General features: G+C 36.1%; 1 protein-coding gene across 1 annotated transcript; it reads left to right on the forward strand.

The window, feature by feature from the left end:
• The first annotated feature begins 593 nt into the window (after positions 1-593).
• Positions 594-19,909, forward strand: LOC139143495 (matrilysin-like). Its single transcript, XM_070713881.1, has 7 exons — positions 594-863; positions 2,289-2,460; positions 15,127-15,240; positions 16,476-16,731; positions 19,062-19,274; positions 19,394-19,609; positions 19,809-19,909. The coding sequence occupies exons 3-7, from the start codon at positions 15,139-15,141 to the stop codon at positions 19,907-19,909; spliced, it is 888 nt and encodes a 295-aa protein (XP_070569982.1). The 5' UTR covers positions 594-863; positions 2,289-2,460; positions 15,127-15,138.
• Positions 19,910-20,626: the final 717 nt, after the last annotated feature.

The following is a 20,626-nucleotide window of genomic DNA, read 5'->3' on the forward strand; positions in this document are numbered from 1 at the left end:
GATATATTCTACCAACCTTTGGTGTTTTGGTCTTAAACTTAGCACTGCCCTTGACAATCTTGCGTTAACGTTTTATCAACATGCTGTATCTATTATCTGATGAGTTTGAGTGCCTAATTGGCCAAAGTAAGCAAGGGTAAATTACTAAGCTGTGGACGCTGTCACCAGATTATCACCGGATTAAATTTGACAAAGTCAACAACGAACGCGCCAGTAAGGTATAACTGTCTTCAGTTATACCTTACTGTCTTCAGTTATACCTTACTGGCGCGTTCGTTGTTGACTTTGTCAAATTTAATCCGGTGATAATCTGGTGACAGCGTCCACAGCTTAGTAATTTACCCTTGCTTACTTTGGCCAATTAGGCACTCAAACTCATCAGATAATAGATACAGCATGTTGATAAAACGTTAACGCAAAATTGTCAAGGGCAGTGCTAAGTTTAAGACCAAAACACCAAAGGTTGGTAGAATATATCTTTATTAGCAATACAACGAAACACCTACCCACCTCTGGGGACGGACATTTAGACAACACCCTGTGCTCAAACCCGTTCCACACCAGGCTAGGTCAACAACCGTGTTATATAACACATCAACGCACGTTTACAAAATCCTTCAATGGCTTCTTCCGTAGAAATTCTGAGAACCCTAACGTCATTTGGACTTTGTCCATAAATCATTGTTCATAGCAGATTAGAAGGGGCGTACAATGACGATAAGTGCTCAGGATAGGCGCTGGTATTCTACTTCATGGATTGGCAGCACATAAAAGCTACCGTCCTGCCCTTGACTGTCAGTGTGTACGCGAACCGTGAACTTAACCTTGTTTACCGTTGTCTGATGTCCTAGAGTCCTTTATAGGTGAGTAAAAAGTCATTGAATTGTGTCTTAAATTCTCCATCTAGTACACCAATGTTGTACATTGCTGAATATGTGAGAGGAATATCCGGACCTCGCAATATTGTTACTGGGCCAAAGCATGATATACGTAAAATGTAAAATATCTGAAATCACTCCCCACCTTGGCTTAATTATATGCTTTCATTTAATGTGATTCAACTGACGGGTTAGGGAAAAGCAAAGTGTACGATATTAATTGCGAAAATTTGCTTCATCGAAGGCAAAGTCATTCGGCATATCTTCACTCTTCGTTAAGGTGGTTGGAAAGGCTAGAGCGTCAGTTATAAACTTCAATAAAACTATTAAAATATAAAAGTAGTCAACATTCTCTGTGGAAGAAAAAAAACTAGACATTTGGGGTCATAGGCATTGCAGAGTTATAGTCTGTTGAAACTTCTGAAAAACTGACCAAATAATCGAAGTTGGGGAGTCCTTAGTGTATTAACTATGGTAGAGGTCCCCTAGCTTTTAATAAATGTTTAAAAAGGGAAAGTCATTTTTAGCTGTTTTTCAGGAAAGTTTGACAAGGCGGTGCTTGCATTCAGAGTGAGTGACTGCTATTGTAAATGCATTTTTAGATTCTTTGAGAGTCAAAGAGGTGTCAAAAGTGAGATTAACCTAAAAGACTGCTCTGTGACTTCAAAGATAGGTGCAAATATGGCTTGATTTCAACATTTTTGACAGAATAACAGTTTTCCTACATAATTTTATGCCAATTTAATCCAACCTATGAAATGAGATATGGACATGGAATTTTTACAGGCTATTTACAAGGTTACAGACAAGATTTCTTTGGCACAATTTTCCTGTATTTGAAGTACTTTTTGAAAAATGACATTTTGAAATTTGAAATAATTTTTTAATAATTTTTTGATTTATAAACCCATGTAAAATCATAAAAACAAATTTTATTTACAAATCCTGTCGTACATCTTACAATTAATAGTGTCAATATATTTATAACTAGCTTTCATTGTGGTTTTCATGAATACTATCTATATGGATAAATTACGTCAGCAATTGTTATCAATTTATATTCACTGATTTTAAATCTTGTAAACAATAAAGCACATAGTGTGTGCTGACAGTGAGCTTCATCCAGACCATGGGGGTAAAAACCTCCGTAGTGGATGTAATATTAGATGATATACACATAATTTTGCGTTTATTGTTTCTAAGAAAGTACTTTGACATCATGTAGATAGAGAGACGTGCATGGGTACTCGATACTGCGTCGACTCAAACCCGTTCCACACCAGGCTAGGTCAACAACCGTGTTATATAACACATCAACGCACGTTTACAAAATCCTTCAATGGCTTCTTCCGTAGAAATTCTGAGAACCCTAACGTCATTTGGACTTTGTCCATAAATCATTGTTCATAGCAGATTAGAAGGGGCGTACAATGACGATAAGTGCTCAGGATAGGCGCTGGTATTCTACTTCATGGATTGGCAGCACATAAAAGCTACCGTCCTGCCCTTGACTGTCAGTGTGTACGCGAACCGTGAACTTAACCTTGTTTACCGTTGTCTGATGTCCTAGAGTCCTTTATAGGTGAGTAAAAAGTCATTGAATTGTGTCTTAAATTCTCCATCTAGTACACCATATGTTGTACATTGCTGAATATGTGAGAGGAAATATCCGGACCTCGCAAATATTGTTACTGGGGCCAAAGCATGATATACGTAAAATGTAAAATATCTGAAATCACTCCCCACCTTGGCTTAATTATATGCTTTCATTTAATGTGATTCAACTGACGGGTTAGGGAAAAGCAAAGTGTACGATATTAATTGCGAAAATTTGCTTCATCGAAGGCAAAGTCATTCGGCATATCTTCACTCTTCGTTAAGGTGGTTGGAAAGGCTAGAGCGTCAGTTATAAACTTCAATAAAACTATTAAAATATAAAAGTAGTCAACATTCTCTGTGGAAGAAAAAAAACTAGACATTTGGGGTCATAGGCATTGCAGAGTTATAGTCTGTTGAAACTTCTGAAAAACTGACCAAATAATCGAAGTTGGGGAGTCCTTAGTGTATTAACTATGGTAGAGGTCCCCTAGCTTTTAATAAATGTTTAAAAAGGGAAAGTCATTTTTAGCTGTTTTTCAGGAAAGTTTGACAAGGCGGTGCTTGCATTCAGAGTGAGTGACTGCTATTGTAAATGCATTTTTAGATTCTTTGAGAGTCAAAGAGGTGTCAAAAGTGAGATTAACCTAAAAGACTGCTCTGTGACTTCAAAAGATAGGTGCAAATATGGCTTGATTTCAACATTTTTGACAGAATAACAGTTTTCCTACATAATTTTATGCCAATTTAATCCAACCTATGAAATGAGATATGGACATGGAATTTTTACAGGCTATTTACAAGGTTACAGACAAGATTTCTTTGGCACAATTTTCCTGTATTTGAAGTACTTTTTGAAAAATGACATTTTGAAATTTGAAATAATTTTTTAATAATTTTTTGATTTATAAACCCATGTAAAATCATAAAAACAAATTTTATTTACAAATCCTGTCGTACATCTTACAATTAATAGTGTCAATATATTTATAACTAATTTGGTAATATTAAGTACTATCCAATTATTATTAAATTCAAATATTTAAAAAAAATATGAAAAATTAAATTTTAATATTTACTGGTGTCATATTTCAAAATCATGGCTGCAAATATACAATTTTTATATTCTTTGGAGAAAATATTAACTAAGGGAGTTATCCTGAAAATGTTAACTAAATATCTTGATTCTAACATTTGAAACTTGACATTAACTCTGAGAAAAGAATTGGTGCAATAATAGCCTTTCCACAGATCCCCAAACGGTGACAGATATCTGATGGAACACATAATCGAAATGTTTGATATGTTTTTATTGGGAGCATCAATATAACTTGGAACACCAAAGTCCCTGCATACATAGGGAAACCACTGGGTATATCGGTGTATGGCCAAATGACTAGCCGACACAGAATCGCTATGTGCATGAAGTTTGGCAGATCATCTTGCAGTCTATTTATCAAAAGACTGCTGGGTGTCTCACAGACAAGCAGACGCCGTGCATGCATAAAACCAAGGTTACTCTACCCCACTGCCCTTGGAGCAACCCAATAAAGAGACATTTTTGTCAACTAATGCAGTTTTTGTAGAATTTCTTTAGTAATTTTCACCAACATTCTCTCAAAATGAAGAAAAAGTGTTGACGATATATAAAGGAAGATACAATAATGAAGGTAAAGTACATCCATATTACGATCAAAAGTGTTTTAATGAACCAAAAATGCCGTCATCTTTATTATTTTCCTGGCCATATCTCAAAAAATTGCAGTTTACGCTCAGCGTTGTGAAATCATGGTGACAAATCACTAATTTATTTCTGATGGTGTCCCTGAAATACTGAATGGTACTAATTAGCACGCATTTGGACCCAACGCCTAATAACAATTGAAATTTGTATCAGCATATTAACTAATTCCATCAGTAGGAAATAGCACAGACATTGCTGTTACTCAAACCATTGTCAGTGAAAATGTTCAGTTCAATGGTGTGAAAAAAGTTTATTATCCGAAAGGAATGGTTTTGCGTTTACAATGTTGTCTTTTAATGAAGTTTGATGTTCTCACATGCGTTTGGAGCTCGTCTGGGGTAGTGTGACTATACATGACTATTGGCCCTGGGACGTTTGCTCCGCACTGTTTTGTACAAACAAACAATATTATGCAGTGATTTTCAGCATAGAACATGCAAACCGGTATATGGATTCCGTAGAGTATCGCATCTGTTTGTTTTGAATGTATTTTCACAAACCGTACTTGCACAGCTACAACTGTGAGAACTTGTCTATATATAACTCTAATTCAACTTGACTTATCGAACGCCCATCATCGAAACCATATCCTTTGCGTCACATCAAAATACAGTTCACCATATCGAGAAAAAATCACGAAAGGAAACCCATGGTCAATAATGGCAATCAGCAGTGTCTGAAAAAAAGATTGCGTCAGAGCAGGAAAAATATTACGGAACGCATCTATCAGAGCTGATTCTTTGAGTCTATAAATGAATCTTGCTTTACATATCGGAAACAGAGTTCGCACGAATTTAATTCAATACAATGTGGTGACTGAAACGGCAAATACCTCTTCCGACGCACTGGTATCCCTCTTAAATCTGGTTCAACGATATTTTTCTACTGAGCCTGGTCAAATCCCATGAAGTAGAAAGTCCCCGATCGAATTGTATCATTTGAACTAATACTTTAATACTGGACTGCCATGTGCCCGAACAAGTTCAAGGACTTCGTTTAAAATACTGATAAAAGAGCAGCATTTTTATCAGACAATTTCTTGATACGCAAGAAAAGAAAAGTACTTGTCTTGCTTATCTACATATGCCTATGGTGTGCCTAGGCGCAGATCAGAATTTTAGAAGACAGGCGACCTCCTGGGGACTGAGCCACACGATCCCTCAAATGACCAAAAAAGACACAGGCGTTGACTTATTAGCATAAATTATATGGGCTGACATCACAGAATGTTCAACCAATGAGTGCTTCGCAACCTCTGCATGATAATCTAACAGAGGTCAAACTGCCGCTATATGTTTTACTGCACCAGCTATAACAACAAGGAAGGGATGATCAATGCATAAAGTCACGCGACTAAAGATAGCGGCGGTGAGGCTATGTAGGCACTATTGTGTTTGTATGCAGTGATCACAGACCCTTGAGCGAGACTCACTGTGGTAATATGACATTAAACTGGTCCAATAATCATTTCCATTCAAGGTAATACATTACCAGGTCAATGGGAAATTTGTGATTTACAAATTTAAGTAGGACCATCCTGAACCACTGATAGTTAGTGGTGGTACCAGGTGTCCGGAACGGGTAAGCGTACCCTGCTAGCATGCTACACCCGTCAGGATTGTCCCAAAATTGTCTAAATATTGTATGAAAAGATACAGGATATGAATCACTGTAATAAGTCAAAGCCGGGAATGCTGTCGTTAATCATTTGAGTGACCGAGGTTTCATATTTGGCCACAATGTCGTCATATCGACAGTAGGACTTTTTTGAAAGTCCTAACGAGTCTTTTTGTTGTGTATCCTTGTCTCAGTAATTTTGATACCAATGAGCTGTGTCTCAGTTGAAAATCAGCGTAGGAATCACAAGCCCTACAATACCTGAGAAGTTGAGACACGTACGCACCATAAGCAGGCGCAGATGGAATATTACTTGACATGTGGGGATAATTTATGATTTCAAAATCGAAATTATCCCTTTTGTCATACAGCTTAGTGTGTAGCCTATTAGTACCCACTTGTAGGAACAGATCAAGATATGAAGCAGAGTTCCTACCCTCTGTTGTTTCTTTGATTTCCAAGTCATCAGAGTAAATATGATTTAAGTAATTTGATATGTCTGGATCGTCTAGACTAATCAGATCATCAATATATCTGTGCGTGTTGTTAAAACGTTTTGCAAGTTTTTTAGACCCGGCTTTGTGACGAGATTGTAGGAACTCTGCTTCATATGAATACAGAAATAAGTCTGCAAGAAGGGGTGCACAATTTGTACCCATTGGTATGCCGATAGATTGTTGAAATGTCATACCGCCAAACTTAACAAATATGTTGTCGATTAAGAAATTAAGCATTTTAATAATTTTTTCATCTGTGTATTTGTGCTGGGCATCCATGTTGTTACTGAAATAACCTGACCTATTTTTGATGGTAATGTATTGGTACCGTCTACTGCCATTTTTATGCAGGAAAGCTCGTTTAACAAGATCTAATAACCCCTGGCGCGACACCAAGGGCTGAGCTATATAATGGTTAAAATCGCATATGTACAAATTTGATTTTGGAATTTTCACTGAAAGTTGATTCACTATACATTGTAGTCTTTGAGGAAGTTATGAACATTTTTTTCGTATATAAAACTAGCTAAATCTATGCATTTAAAGAAACACATAATTATTTATGTACTTGATTAGACTAGGGTGATAACAAGTGCATGTGTTTGCAAGAAATTTGATTGGGAATTTCACCGAAATATAAACGTTGATTCATTACATGTTGTAGTCTACAAGGAAACTATGAACATTTTTTTCCAATTTAAAAGTAGCTAAATCTATGTATATTAAGACGCTTGATAATTGATATCAATGTACTTGATTAGACTAGATTGATTACAAGTGCATGTGTTTGCATGCAGTTTGATTTTGGAATTTCACTGAAACATAAACATTTATTCACTATACATTGTAGTCTATGAGGAACCTACAATTACCTTGTTTCCAATACAAATCTATTTAAATCTATGTACTAGATATGTCTAGTACTATGTACTAGATACTTGATTATTAATGTTAATTTACTTGATTTAACAAGGGTGGTTACAAGTGCATGTTTGTGCAGGCAATTTGATTTCCGAATTTCACCAAAGTGTTGATTCTCTATGAGAAAACTATGAGCCTTTTTCCAATACAAAACTAGTAGTCCTTGGGCTAGAGGGGGTCTACGTGCACCCCCCCCCACAGGATAACAAACCTGTATTTTTCAGAAGCCTTGGGATCCCTAGAATACGAAATGGAATTTTAACAGAAAAAATATAGGGATGGAATAGCTGTTATGGTCATGTTTTGAAGGGTACCGCAAAATCACGATTTTGCAACCCAATTGCATTTTCGTCAAATCTGTCTTCTTGTAAGTCATCTGCTGAGCTTATTTTTTAACATAACCTCACTTGTTTGGTATCATTAGAAAGGCAATTTATTCTTCTTTATGATGATATATTGCAACATGCAATATATTCTACAGTTTTTGTGAAATATGACCAAAATTTACCCCATACCCGAAAGTTTAACATTGCAAATTACAGTAAATCTCAAATTCTACCAATTTTTTAGCTAGACATAATAAAAAATGCAATGCTTTGTATGAAATTGGTTTTATTTGGTACAGGGACATGTCAGAAATATGAGATAGACTTTTAACAGAAAAAATATTGGGTCTCTACAGCTGTACGTAACTGTCATATTTTGAAGGGTACTGCAATATCACAGTGTTGCAGATTTGCATGCATATTTGTTAAAGCTGTCTTCCTATCAGTCATCTGCTGAGCTTGTTTTTGAATATAATCTAACTTGTTAGGTATCATTAGTAAGATAATTTACTAGTCTTTAAAATGACATATTGTAACATGCACTATCTTGTATAGTATTCATGAAATGTCACCAAAACTTACCCCATACCCCAAAGTTTACATTGACAATTGCAGTCATAGCTAAAATCAAATTCTAACAATTTTTTAGCTAGACACAAAAAATCTGCCCATTTTTGCCATTAAATCTGTTTTATGTGGTACAGGGACATGTCAGAAATATGAAATAGACTTTTAACAGAAAAAATATTTGGTCTCTACAACTGTAACAGTCATATTTTGAAGGGTACCGCAATATCACAGTGTTGCAGATTTGATCCAAATGGCTACTAAATAGTATCACCTTCCCGTTAAAAGTTTATTCCATACTTGTGACATACTTTTGTAACAAACAAATCAGATTTCATACAAGAATTGCCTTTTGTATTATGTGTACCAAAAAATGGTAGAATTTAAGATATTTTGCGATTTGAACTTTTGGGGTATGGGGTAAAGTTTGACCATATTTCAGGAAAACTATGTAGGCCATTGCATATAACAATACGTCATCTTGAAGACGAATAAATTGCCCTACTAATGATACCCCACAAGTCAGGTTATGTTACAAAATAAGCTCGGCAGATGACTTACAAGAAGAATAATTTAACAAAAAAGGTGCCAGTCTGCGGTACTGCAATTTTGCTTTACCCTCCAAATATTTTTGTTGTTAAAAGTCTATTTCACATTTCTGTCATAACCCAGTACCAAATACAACAGATTTAATACCAAAACAGTGCCCTTTTTATCATGTCTAGCTAAAAAGTTGCGGAATTTGATCACGTTAGCTATGACAGTACTTTCTATATAAACCATGGGGTATGGGGTAAGTTTTGGTCATATGTCATGAAAATTATACAAGATATTGCATGTTACTATATTTCATTTTAAAGGCGAGTAAATTACCTTTTTAATGATACCTAACATACCATGTTGTATTCAAAAACAAGCTCAGCAGACAACTTACAAGAAGACAGGTTTAACAAAAACTCATGCGAGTCAACAATATTGTGATTTTGTAGTATACTTCAAAAAATGACTGTTACAGCTATAACATCCCAATATTTTTTCTGTTAAAATATTATTTTATATTTCTAACATGTTTCAGTACCAAGTAAAACAGATTTAATACAAAACATTGCTGTTTTTATTGTGTGTAGGTAAAAACTCAGTAGAATTTGACGTTAGCTATGACAGTATCTTTGGATAGACACTTTGGGGTATGGAGAAAGTTTTTGTCATATTTCATGAAAACTATAGAAGATATTGCATATTACAATATGTCATTTAAAACACTACTTAATTACCTTTTTAATGATACCAATCAAGCCAGGTTATAATCAATAACAAGCTCAGCAGACGACTTCTAGGAAGACAGATTTAACAAAAACGCATGCGGGTCAGTAATACTGAGAGTTTGCTGTACCCTTAAAAATATGACTGTTACTGCTATAGAATCCCCCTATTTTTTCTTTTTAAAGTCTATTTCATATTCTTAACATGTCCCCGTACCAAATAAAACAGATTTAATACAAAACATTGCCCAATTTTTTTATGTCTGCGTAAAAAAATTGGTAGAATTTGATTTTAGCTATGACTGAAATTTTAGTTGTAAACTTTGGGGTATGGGGTAAGTTTTGGTCATATTTCATACAAACTATACAAGATAGTGCATGTTACAATATGTCATTTTAAAGACTTGTAAATTATCTTCTCAATGGTACCTAACTACTTACATTATATTCAATAAAAACCTCAACAGATGACTTATAAGAAAAGAGTTTCAACAAAAATGCATGCAAGTCAGGAATACGGAGATTTTGCCATACCTTTCAAAATCTGACTGTTACAACTACAGAATTCCAATATTTTTTCTGTTAAAAGTCTATTTCATATTTCTGACATATTCCTGTATAAAATAATACAGATTTAATAGCAAAAATGGCCAGATTGTTTGTGTCTAGCTAAACAATTGGTAGAATTGGATTTTAGCTATGACTGCAATTGTCAATGTAAACTTTGGGGTATGGGGTAAGTTTTGGTCATATTTCATGAATACTGTACAAGATAGTGCATGTAGCAATATGTCATTTTAAAGACTAGTAAATTATCTTACTAATGATACCTAACAAGTGTAGTTATGTTGAAAAACAAGCTCAGCAGATGACTTATAGGAAGACAGGTTTAACAAAAATGCATGCAAATCTGCAACACTGTGATATTGCGGTACCCTTCAAAATATGACTGTTACAGCTGTAGAGTCAAAATATTTTTTCTGTTAAAAGTCTATTTCATATTTCTGACATATCCTTGTACCAAATAAAACAGATTAAATAGCAAAAATGGGCAGATTTTTTGTGTCTTGCTAAAAAATTGTTAGAATTTGATTTTAGCTATGACTGCAATTGTCAAAGTAAACTTTGGGGTATGGGGTACGTTTTGGTCATATTTCATAAATACTATACAAGATAGTGCATGTTACAATATGTCATTTTGAGAACTAGTAAATTATCTTTCTAATGATACCTAACAAGTTAGATTATATTCAAAAACAAGCTCAGCAGATGACTGATAGGAAGACAGCTTTGACAAAAATGCATGCAAATCTGCAACACTGTGATATTGCGGTACCCTTCAAAATATGACTGTTACAGCTGTAGAGACCCAATATTTTTTCTGTTAAAAGTCTATTTCTTATATCTGACATGTCTTTGTACCAAATAAAACCAATTTCGTACAAAGCATTGCATTTTTTATTATGCCTACCTAAAAAATTGGTAGAATTTGAGATTTACTGTAATTTGCAATGTTAAACTTTCGGGTATGGGGTAAATTTTGGTCATATTTCACAAAAACTGTAGAATATATTGCATGTTGCAATATATCATCATAAAGAAGAATAAATTGCCTTTCTAATGATACCAAACAAGTGAGGTTATGTTAAAAAATAAGCTCAGCAGATGACTTACAAGAAGACAGATTTGACGAAAATGCAATTGGGTTGCAAAATCGTGATTTTGCGATACCCTTCAAAACATGACCATAACAGCTATTCCATCCCTATATTTTTTCTGTTAAAATTCCATTTCGTATTCTAGGGATCCCAAGGCTTCTGAAAAATACAGGTTTGTTATCCTGTGGGGGTGCACGTAGACCCCCTCTAGCCCACGGCCTATAGCTAAATCTGTGTTTTTATAGACACTTGATAACTGATATTTATGTAGTACTTGATTAGACTAGATTGGTTACAAGTGCATGTGTTTGCTGGCAGTTTGATTTTGGAGTTTCACCAAAACATAAACATTGATTCGCTATACATTGAAGTCTATGGGGAAACCTCAAATATTTTTTCCAATACAAAACTATTTTAATCTGTGTAATTATAGATACTTGATTATTAATATTAATGTACTTGATTAAACTAGGGTCATTACAAGTGCACGTAAAATTTTCAGATCTCGAAATAATAAGCATAGTTTTGTACGTATTCGATCTTTAAAGCAGTACAGTGAGGAAGAATTTGTTAAGAAACTTGAGGATGTAAACTGGTCGGATGTAACAACTTGTTCTGATGTAGACCAGTCATGGTCAAGTTTTAAATCTAAATTCATGTCTGTCATCGACTCTGTAGCACCTATCAAAGAAATCCGTATAAACAAAGAACACAACCATGGATGACAAGTGAGATACTCAGTCTGATCAGGAGTAGGGATAAATTTCTGTCAGCGTTTAGGAAATCACAAAGTCAAAATGATTATGAAAGTATCTGGAGTATCGTAATAAAGTTAATTACCAAAAGAAAAAGGCCAAATCTGACCACTATATAAATGTGGTAAATAATAACAAACATAAACCAAAAAAGTTGTGGGAGGCTTTAAAAAGTCTCGGCTCGTCATCAAAATGCAAGACAAAATCTTCCAACATAGGTCTTACGATTGATAACACTCTTTGCTTTGATAAAACAAAACTAGCAAATCACTTTAATGTATTCTTTACAACCATTGCCTCAAAGCTCGTAGAAAAATTACCTGTTGGTACGGGCAGGTTTGGTGTGGGGTTTATATCTGACTTCTATCAAAAAATGAATGTGTCTACCGATTCTTTCGGCTTTACAAATGTGTCTCATGATAAAGTGTATAAAACTCTGGCTAGTATAAGTGTGAATAAGGCTACAGGATTAGATAATCTCCCTGCCAAATTTTTAAAAGATGGTGCCAGTGTCATTGCAAGTCCAATTTGTCATATTGTTAATTTATCTTTATCTAAGGGTAGTTTTCCCCATGACCTTAAAGTGGCTAGAGTAGTTCCTCTGTTTAAGAAAAATTGTAAAACTGAAGTTGGTAATTATAGACCAGTATCTGTACTTAACATTATGTCTAAGGTCATGGAACGGCTTGTTTTTGATCAGTTAAATGATTACCTTGTTGAACACAATTTGCTGTATGAGCTGCAGTCTGGATTTCGTCCCAATTATTCAACTGACACCTGTTTGATTCATCTCTATGATGTTATCAAGCGTGAGTGTGATCAGGGCGATTATACAGGTATGGTTATGCTTGACCTACAGAAAGCATTTGATACTGTAAATCATGACGTTTTATTACATAAACTCAGAGCAGTGGGTCTTGACAGTGTCACAGTAAGTTGGTTTAAGTCCTATTTAACTGATCGCAAGCAAGTGGTAGACGTAAATGGCATCATCTCATCTGAAAAGTGTATTTCATGTGGTGTGCCACAAGGGTCAATACTGGGACCGCTTTTATTTTTAATTTATGTAAATGATATGCCAGCAGCTGTTAAGTGTAAGATTCTATTGTACGCCGATGATTCGGCTTTGTTTGTATCTGGCAAAGACATAAATGAAATACAGGAGGCGTTGAGTATTGAAATGGAGACAATTCAGGAATGGTTGGTTGACAACAAGCTGTCTTTGCATCTCGGTAAAACCGAGTCAATTCTATTTGGAACAAAAAGAAAGTTGAAAAATTCAAACGAACTACAGGTCAAGTGTTGTGGAACTGACATTGAGTCAAAGCGGCAAGTTGCATTTTAGGAGTAAAATTAGATCAGTCGCTGTCGGGTGATTCCATCGTAAATGATATTGTCAGTAAATGTTCTAAAAAAGTGAAATTTCTTTACAGAAATGCAAGGGATTTTAAGCTTGATATAAAGAAGCTCCTTGTCTCGGCGCTGATTCAATGTCACTTCGATTATGCTTGTTCTGCATGGTACTCTGGACTTACAAAACGATCTAAATCACGGCTACAAGTGGCTCAAATAAAGTTATCAGATTTCTGTTGAATGTCCCGCCTAGAGCTCACATTGGGCCGGGCGAATTCCGTCAAGTAGGTATGTTGCCTGTTGAACAGAGAGTAAACCAACTTAAACTTAATCATATGCATAATATCTTCAATGACCATGCTCCCGATTACATGAGAAATCAAGTACAAAGATACATAAGCTGTTACAATACAAGAAATAGTGTTGCATCTTTCAAGATTCCAAGGGTAAAAGGTTGTGGCATAAATTCCTTTAATTATACAGGTTCCGTAATTTGGAATAGTTTACTTTGTCACTAAGACAATGTGAGTCAATCAGTGTATTCAAAAAGGAGTAAAAGACCACTTAATGTCAAGATGTTTCTCTGATTTTAATGAATGATATATATCTAGCTACACTTTTTAAAACATAATTGTCATGACATTTTCCCCATGTATTCCAATACATCAAGCAGAACAATTGCCGTCTTGTCAAAATCAAATCCGTCATTTTGTATTTTTTAACATCGAGGACCACAATGGAAATAAGCATCAATTGCTTTCTTTGTGTTATCCTCGGCAGTAATGTGAAATGTACATTTTATATATTTTATCTTAATTGCCAAATAAATTCAATCAATTCAATCAATCAATGCATGTTTGTGCAATTCACAGAAATGCTGATTAATTGATAAGGAAATTATGAACAATTTTTTTCCAATACAAAACTAGCTAAATCTCTGTATTAATAGACACTTGATAATTGATATTAATGTTTTTGATTGGACTGGCACTGTTACAATGCTTCTGTGTTCAAGAACTTTAATTTTGGAATTTCACTGAAACGTTGATTCACAATACATTGTAGTCTGTGAAGAAACTATGAATAATTTTTTTCTAATACAAAACTAGCTAAATCTGTGTATTTATAGACGCTTTATTAATATATATTTACTTGATTAAACTAAGGTGGTTACAAGTGCATGTGTGTACAAGCAAGTTGATTTTGGAATTTCACAGAAATGTTGATTCACTATACATTGGAGAATGTGAGGAAACTGAACATTTTTTCAAATACAAAACTAGTGTACTTATAGACACTTGATAATTGATATTGATGTACCTGATTGGGAGGCTACAAGTACATGTGTGTGCAAGAAATTTGATTTTGGAATTTCACATACATTGTAATCTATAAGGAAGCTGTGATGATTTTTTCGATACAAAACTATCTAAATCTGTGCTTTATAATTGTTCGACAATTGATGATTGATGTAAATGTACGTGATGAGAGTAGGGTGTGTGAGAGCGGAGCAGATACAAACAACAAATATCATATTGGACTTTCACCCATGTAATTATTTGTAAAGATTAAAAGGTATTCTTCAAAGGTCAAATGAGAAATTATATGCCAATTAAGATATTATTTATACGGACTGTGGCACGCAAGGGGAAAGTCACTTTTTGCATGATTGTTGGGGAGGTCACTCTTTTTCTTTCAAGCACTTTTGGAGGGCACTATTTTACGCGCAGCGTCCTTTTGAAAAACACCGGCCCCCCAACTGCCTGTAATTTCTGTCCAGTCCCTTACTGCGTAGAAAATTTTATCGAGTCAGTTTCAAGTAGTCACCGGTAAACTACTCGGGGACTAACTTATTTAATTGCCAGAGAATCCAGAGCTGGGACAAAACATTATATTTCTCTTTATGGTGCAAGATTAAGATCTTCCTCTTTTTGTCTTTCTTTTCGCTCCAGTGAGATATTGAAATGTTCCTGCAGGCGAACATGATACGACCATGGTACATATTTTTGGTTTTCTCTGTTGTTGATTTTCTGGACATGAAAGCAAGACCAACGATGAACCCGAAGGTGAGTTATCATGACTGTCTTGGCTGAGGTTAGCCATGATGGTTTATGAGATGCTCACAGTGAATTCTGGGTGTTCAACTGTGAATTAAATATCTGTGAATTAACTGTGAATTTAATAGGTGACTGGCTGCCGTACGTTGTGAGTTCGAATCCGATTGAAACCACCCTATTCCTTGTATTTCATTTGAACTTTAAAAAGCTTCGTGCTTTTCCGATTACTATATGTGTGTGTACTGTGTCTGTGTGTCGTCTGCTCCACGCACACTGTGTTACTCGGTAGCGCACAGAATTGTAACATCTAAGTCAGTTATTGTGACCAACCCTTTAGGGTTGGATACGGTGGCCGACTGGTTTTGTGCAAGGCCTAGCAGCTAGGCGATGTTGTCGTAAGATTGTGGGGGGTTCGTATCCCGTTTGGGTCATAATTAATTTTTTATTATTATTATTATTATTATTATTTTTTTGTTAAAGGAATAGGGTGGCCGGTTTGTTTGTTTTGCTTTTCTCAATATTAGAAATGCGTGATACGTTTTCCTGCCTTGACGTCACTTGCCATGTATTTAGACAAATCGCACCAAAAAGGATTTAAAAATTTAAATAAAGACGAGGGCGACGTTTGCTCATCGTTCAGAGGTAGGCAGGGATGGTGGTTAAAACGATATTTAATTTACTTTCGAGCTCTGGTCTGGTCTGCAAAAATAATTCCGCTAACTGATATTCGAGAAGCATTTTAGGACTTAACGATTGGACTGAACGAAATGATGAGCAAAACTAGGTAAAATTTATGTTTTCCAGTCTACGCCATCTTCGTTACCATGGATACCACATATTCTTTGCTCCATAATGTCATTTGAATGGTCACGCTTTTGATCATCTCTCCTTTGTTCTTCTATCGACTGACTGCTACACTGTGTAATACGCCTCGTGATGAAAAGAGGAAATCGAAATTTGCCATTGTGATATCCTTGACAAAGTTAGAGATACTTGCACCGAACCGGCTGACAATGGACTCGTAGAAAGAACAAATTTGTGTCTTCTTAAGATAATTTGTAATTTGGGAGTATGTGATGTTATAATGGATTCGAACTCTGAACGCTATATTATACCTACAGTCTTGAATCGCTTCGCACTTGTTATTGACATTGAGGTGAAGGATGTGTTGTCTAACAATACAAGTCATCTATACTTTTATAATAATCTGAAATGCTAATGATATTTCTTTCATCCCCGTACAGAATTACCTTATGTCGTTTGGTTACTTGCAACCAAGCGGCGCACACGGCGATGACGAAATGCGCGATGCCGTGATGAACTTCCAGAGAATGGCCAACCTAGAAATGACCGGCGACGTGAACAACGCAACTATGCAAATGATGGAGAAGCCTCGTTGTGGTGTAGAAGATATGATTGGTTCAGCGGTAATGGGAACGAATACGAACGATACCTACAACACAAAGTTTATGCCCCGACTGAAAAGATACGCCCTAAGCGGTAAGGAATTTTCCCCATATCACCTTTGGATAGATTGCGCCCCCGGGGACAGATATTCGAAATCGTAAATTTCTACATCGCATTTCTGATCTACCACTTGCATGACTTCACTTTTAAGTTCCCAGAGTAAATAAAGTTTTCACTTATTGCCATAGAGTTAGCGGGGATGACGGTCATTTTGAATTTGAAATCTTCAAAGATCGTTTCTATAGTACCAAACTTTGCATCGTGACCCCTGAGTTTTATTCTTGATTATGATAGAGAATGGTTCAAAGTTTCCTTGGGCAAAGTAGGAGCAGACGTGTAACCCTTTGAGTGCTGTAATTTTTCACACCAAAATTTCAGTGCAAAATTTTACCATTTTTTATGGATTTTTCTGTACTTTTTTTGATAATTTTTAATCAAATCGACATTACATTTCATTTGCTACAGTTTTTCACCAAAATGTTAACAAAAATCTAAATAAAAATTGACTGGGGCACATTTTATAAAAGTGACAAAAATTGACTTTTGCGCTCAAAGGGTTAAGCCTTTCGAGTTACATACTACTTTAAAGAGGCACTCCCTCTTCGTAACATTTTTAAAACACATTTTTTAATGCCAACGGTCGATATTTGACATGGCGACTGCGCGCGGATCGCGAGATATCGATAAAAACATGTCCTCAAAAAAGTTAAAGTTTGAATTTCGGTGGCCCACCTGAATTCAGCTTCCGAACATAGAACGTTCGGCACTGGGGCCATTGTCAACTAAGCTATGGAGTACAAGTCTACGCTCGCGTCGGTGAGCGGTCATGTCCCATGGCAGAAAGCCTAGTCCTACTGACTCGGCAAAAAAAACAAAGTTTGCTGATTCCACCAGAATTCGCATAGGTGACCAGCATAGATAGGTGCGGTTGATACATAGTATGCATAGCGGCCGCCTCGTGGTATGCGCGCATACCAAGCGCGGCGGCCGCTATGTATCGAACCACGCGTAACTGTGTTGCAGACGACAAAATGTAGTCATCGGAGGCAACTAATATTTTACACGTGAAAACTGATATCTATGTGGTATTGTTTAAAACTTTAATACAACTGATTGAGAATAATGAAAACGACAAAAACTAAGGAGAAGTTTTAAAAAAGAATTACCAGAGGTAAAGGCATTGATAATGATGTATATACAGTCATCGCAGTAGGAGTTAAATTAATTGCGTCATTCGAACGTTTTCTGACTCCTTAGAATATCGTCAATCAGCACAACAACACACTTTCGGGGGATTACGGGTCATAACCAGAAACGATCGTAAAACTTCGGGATGTGAAAAATACGCTCGGGAAATGACATGTTTTTATCGATATCTCGCGATCCGCACGGAGTCGCCACGTCAAATATCGACCTTTTGCATTAAAAAAATGTGTTTTAAAAATGTTACCAAGTGGGAGTGCCTCTTTAAGGTAAAGAACATGAAAGTGTCAGTTAAATTTCATTTTTTTTGTTCTGCGTATCAACGGGAGTTAAGCGTTCTACATTCCCATGCCTCCCCTGGAAGCATTCTGGTTGCCCACTTATCTTTACATCTGTGAATTCAACCAACATTAAAAATTCTCATGGTACACACACATACTGTGTAACATACTGTAAAACGCTGTGTAAGAGCTGCTTGTGCACAGAGCAAAAAAAAAACAGAAAAAACACCTGAATTATACTGCAGAAAATGGAACTGTAAATGACAATAGAATTATCATCATGATAATGCAAGATTTGGTGGAGCATTCAAAATTTCAAGTCGTGTGAGCAAGGCGTTGTGACCAAAGATCTGTTGAACACGGCAAGTTTGATAACTGAGGTGCACTGTACCTCTTTCCTCTTCGTACCTCTCGTAAGCACTATGACGACTTTTACAAAATCTTCATTGTTTGGAGCCATATGTAGAGCACACAATGGCGAAAGTGGAACTTTGGGACAAAGATTCAAAAGCGACTGCAGCTCCAATAATACCAAAGTATTCCGTGCGCTACCTTCCGTGTGCTACCTTCAGTAACATAGATAGCAGCTCTGTCAATTCGACCCATACATATCACTGGTAGTGTTGACCTATTGCAAAATACAGACTTATGCCTTTATTTACCAATTTTACTTGACTATTTGTAGAGAGGTGACTGGTATAACTCACCGCTATAATCAATATATGTTCTGTAGATTAAATAGTGTTTCATAATGATAGCGATATCCAACGGTTTTCATTACATTGTACACAATAGGGTTAAAAGAATGAAGTAATTGGGCAGTAATTCAGTCAAAGAAACCAAAGTCTATGAACGCCTGTTTGTGACTATCACTTGCAGGTATGAAGTGGAGTAAAACAGACCTGACCTACAAATTTGTGAGTTTCACGAAAGATCTGTCCATTGCCGATCAGAAGGCAGCCATTGAGAGGGCTTTTAAGCACTGGGCTGACGTCACGCCATTGTCGTTTACCGAAGTAATCCAAGGTGATGCCGACATTTTGATCGAATTCGCCACACGTGTAAACAGCGGGGTACAGTTTGACGGACCAGGTACGTGAAGAAATTTAATGTCTTTAAATGTTTTCCTGATCCTGTGGAGCCATAAATCACAAACCTACGAAGATTTAACAGTTAACCATGCATATCACTCTTTATTTTTATTTTTGTAGGTGGCGTCCTTGCTCACTTCGACGATGACGAAACATTTACAGTGAACTCTTACGAGGGCATCAATTTAGATTATTTAGCCGCCCATGAGTTTGGCCATAGCCTGGGTCTTGCACACTCTTCCGTCCCTGGCGCCCTGATGGCGCCCTCCTATCAAGGATACGATCCAGATTTTTCTCTGGCGAAAGATGACATTTCAGGAATCCAAGCTCTGTATGGTAAGTTTACAGACTGTCTGCACAAGAGTATGACCTTCCCTGCGTAGTGTCAAGTTATCAAAAATCGAAACAAATATCTTTGTATCCTAAATACATTTGCGATGCAGATAATGACGAGTACGATTGGACATTCATAGGTATGTGTTGGCTTCTCAGTCCATACTACATTTATTAAACCGATGATTTTCTATACTTTCAGTTCGATTGGTAAAATACTTTTTCTTGCTTGGTATCCAAATGTCCGTCGTTCAGCCTATCAAGAAAGGATGCATGATTACGTGCCAGGACCAATTGAACTGAAGTCTTCAATATTGTTCACTTGTCGAATATATCATTGAATATTTAAGATAGACTTTTAGTTGGATAGGCAAATACTCTGTATTTGATTGCCATAGGAAGAAGAAGGGGGAAATACTATTGTTTTACATCTGGGACAAGACACGAATTAAACAATGATTACATCAACGATGTGCAACCGTATAGTCTCTCTTAGATATGAAATTAGGAGTCTAATGACATTCTTCAATAATTTTTAAGTTTAAAGATCTTCGTATTATGTATTATGTCAGTTTGGTGATAACAACGTAATTATATTTTCTTCAGGTCCTGACCAAACTTCAAATAACAGAACCACACCGGACATTATAATGACCACCACACAGCGCATGTCTACACCTGACCTGATTGCAGAAGTCAAATTTTCAAAGGTAGAATTCATGTTTCTTGTTTGTGTTAGCTCTCAAAACTATGTTCTCAAAATATTCTCAAAAATGCGTATGTATACACTATGTATGTATACACATATTGTGTATTTGTGTATGATTGGTGAGTGTATATATTAGTCCGTGGGCTTGAGGGACCCATCGTGCACCACCTCCCTCTAACACACGCACACACAACTCTACTGCATGGGTAGTTTTTTGCTCACGTGTTTACACACGTGAGCATATGTTGCAGCGATGTCTGTCTGTCTGTCTGTCTGTCTGTCTGTCTGTCTGTCCGTCTGTCCGTCTGTCT

Source organism: Ptychodera flava, chromosome 1 (genome assembly GCF_041260155.1).
Source record: "Ptychodera flava strain L36383 chromosome 1, AS_Pfla_20210202, whole genome shotgun sequence".
Classification (NCBI taxonomy): Eukaryota; Metazoa; Hemichordata; class Enteropneusta; family Ptychoderidae; genus Ptychodera; species Ptychodera flava.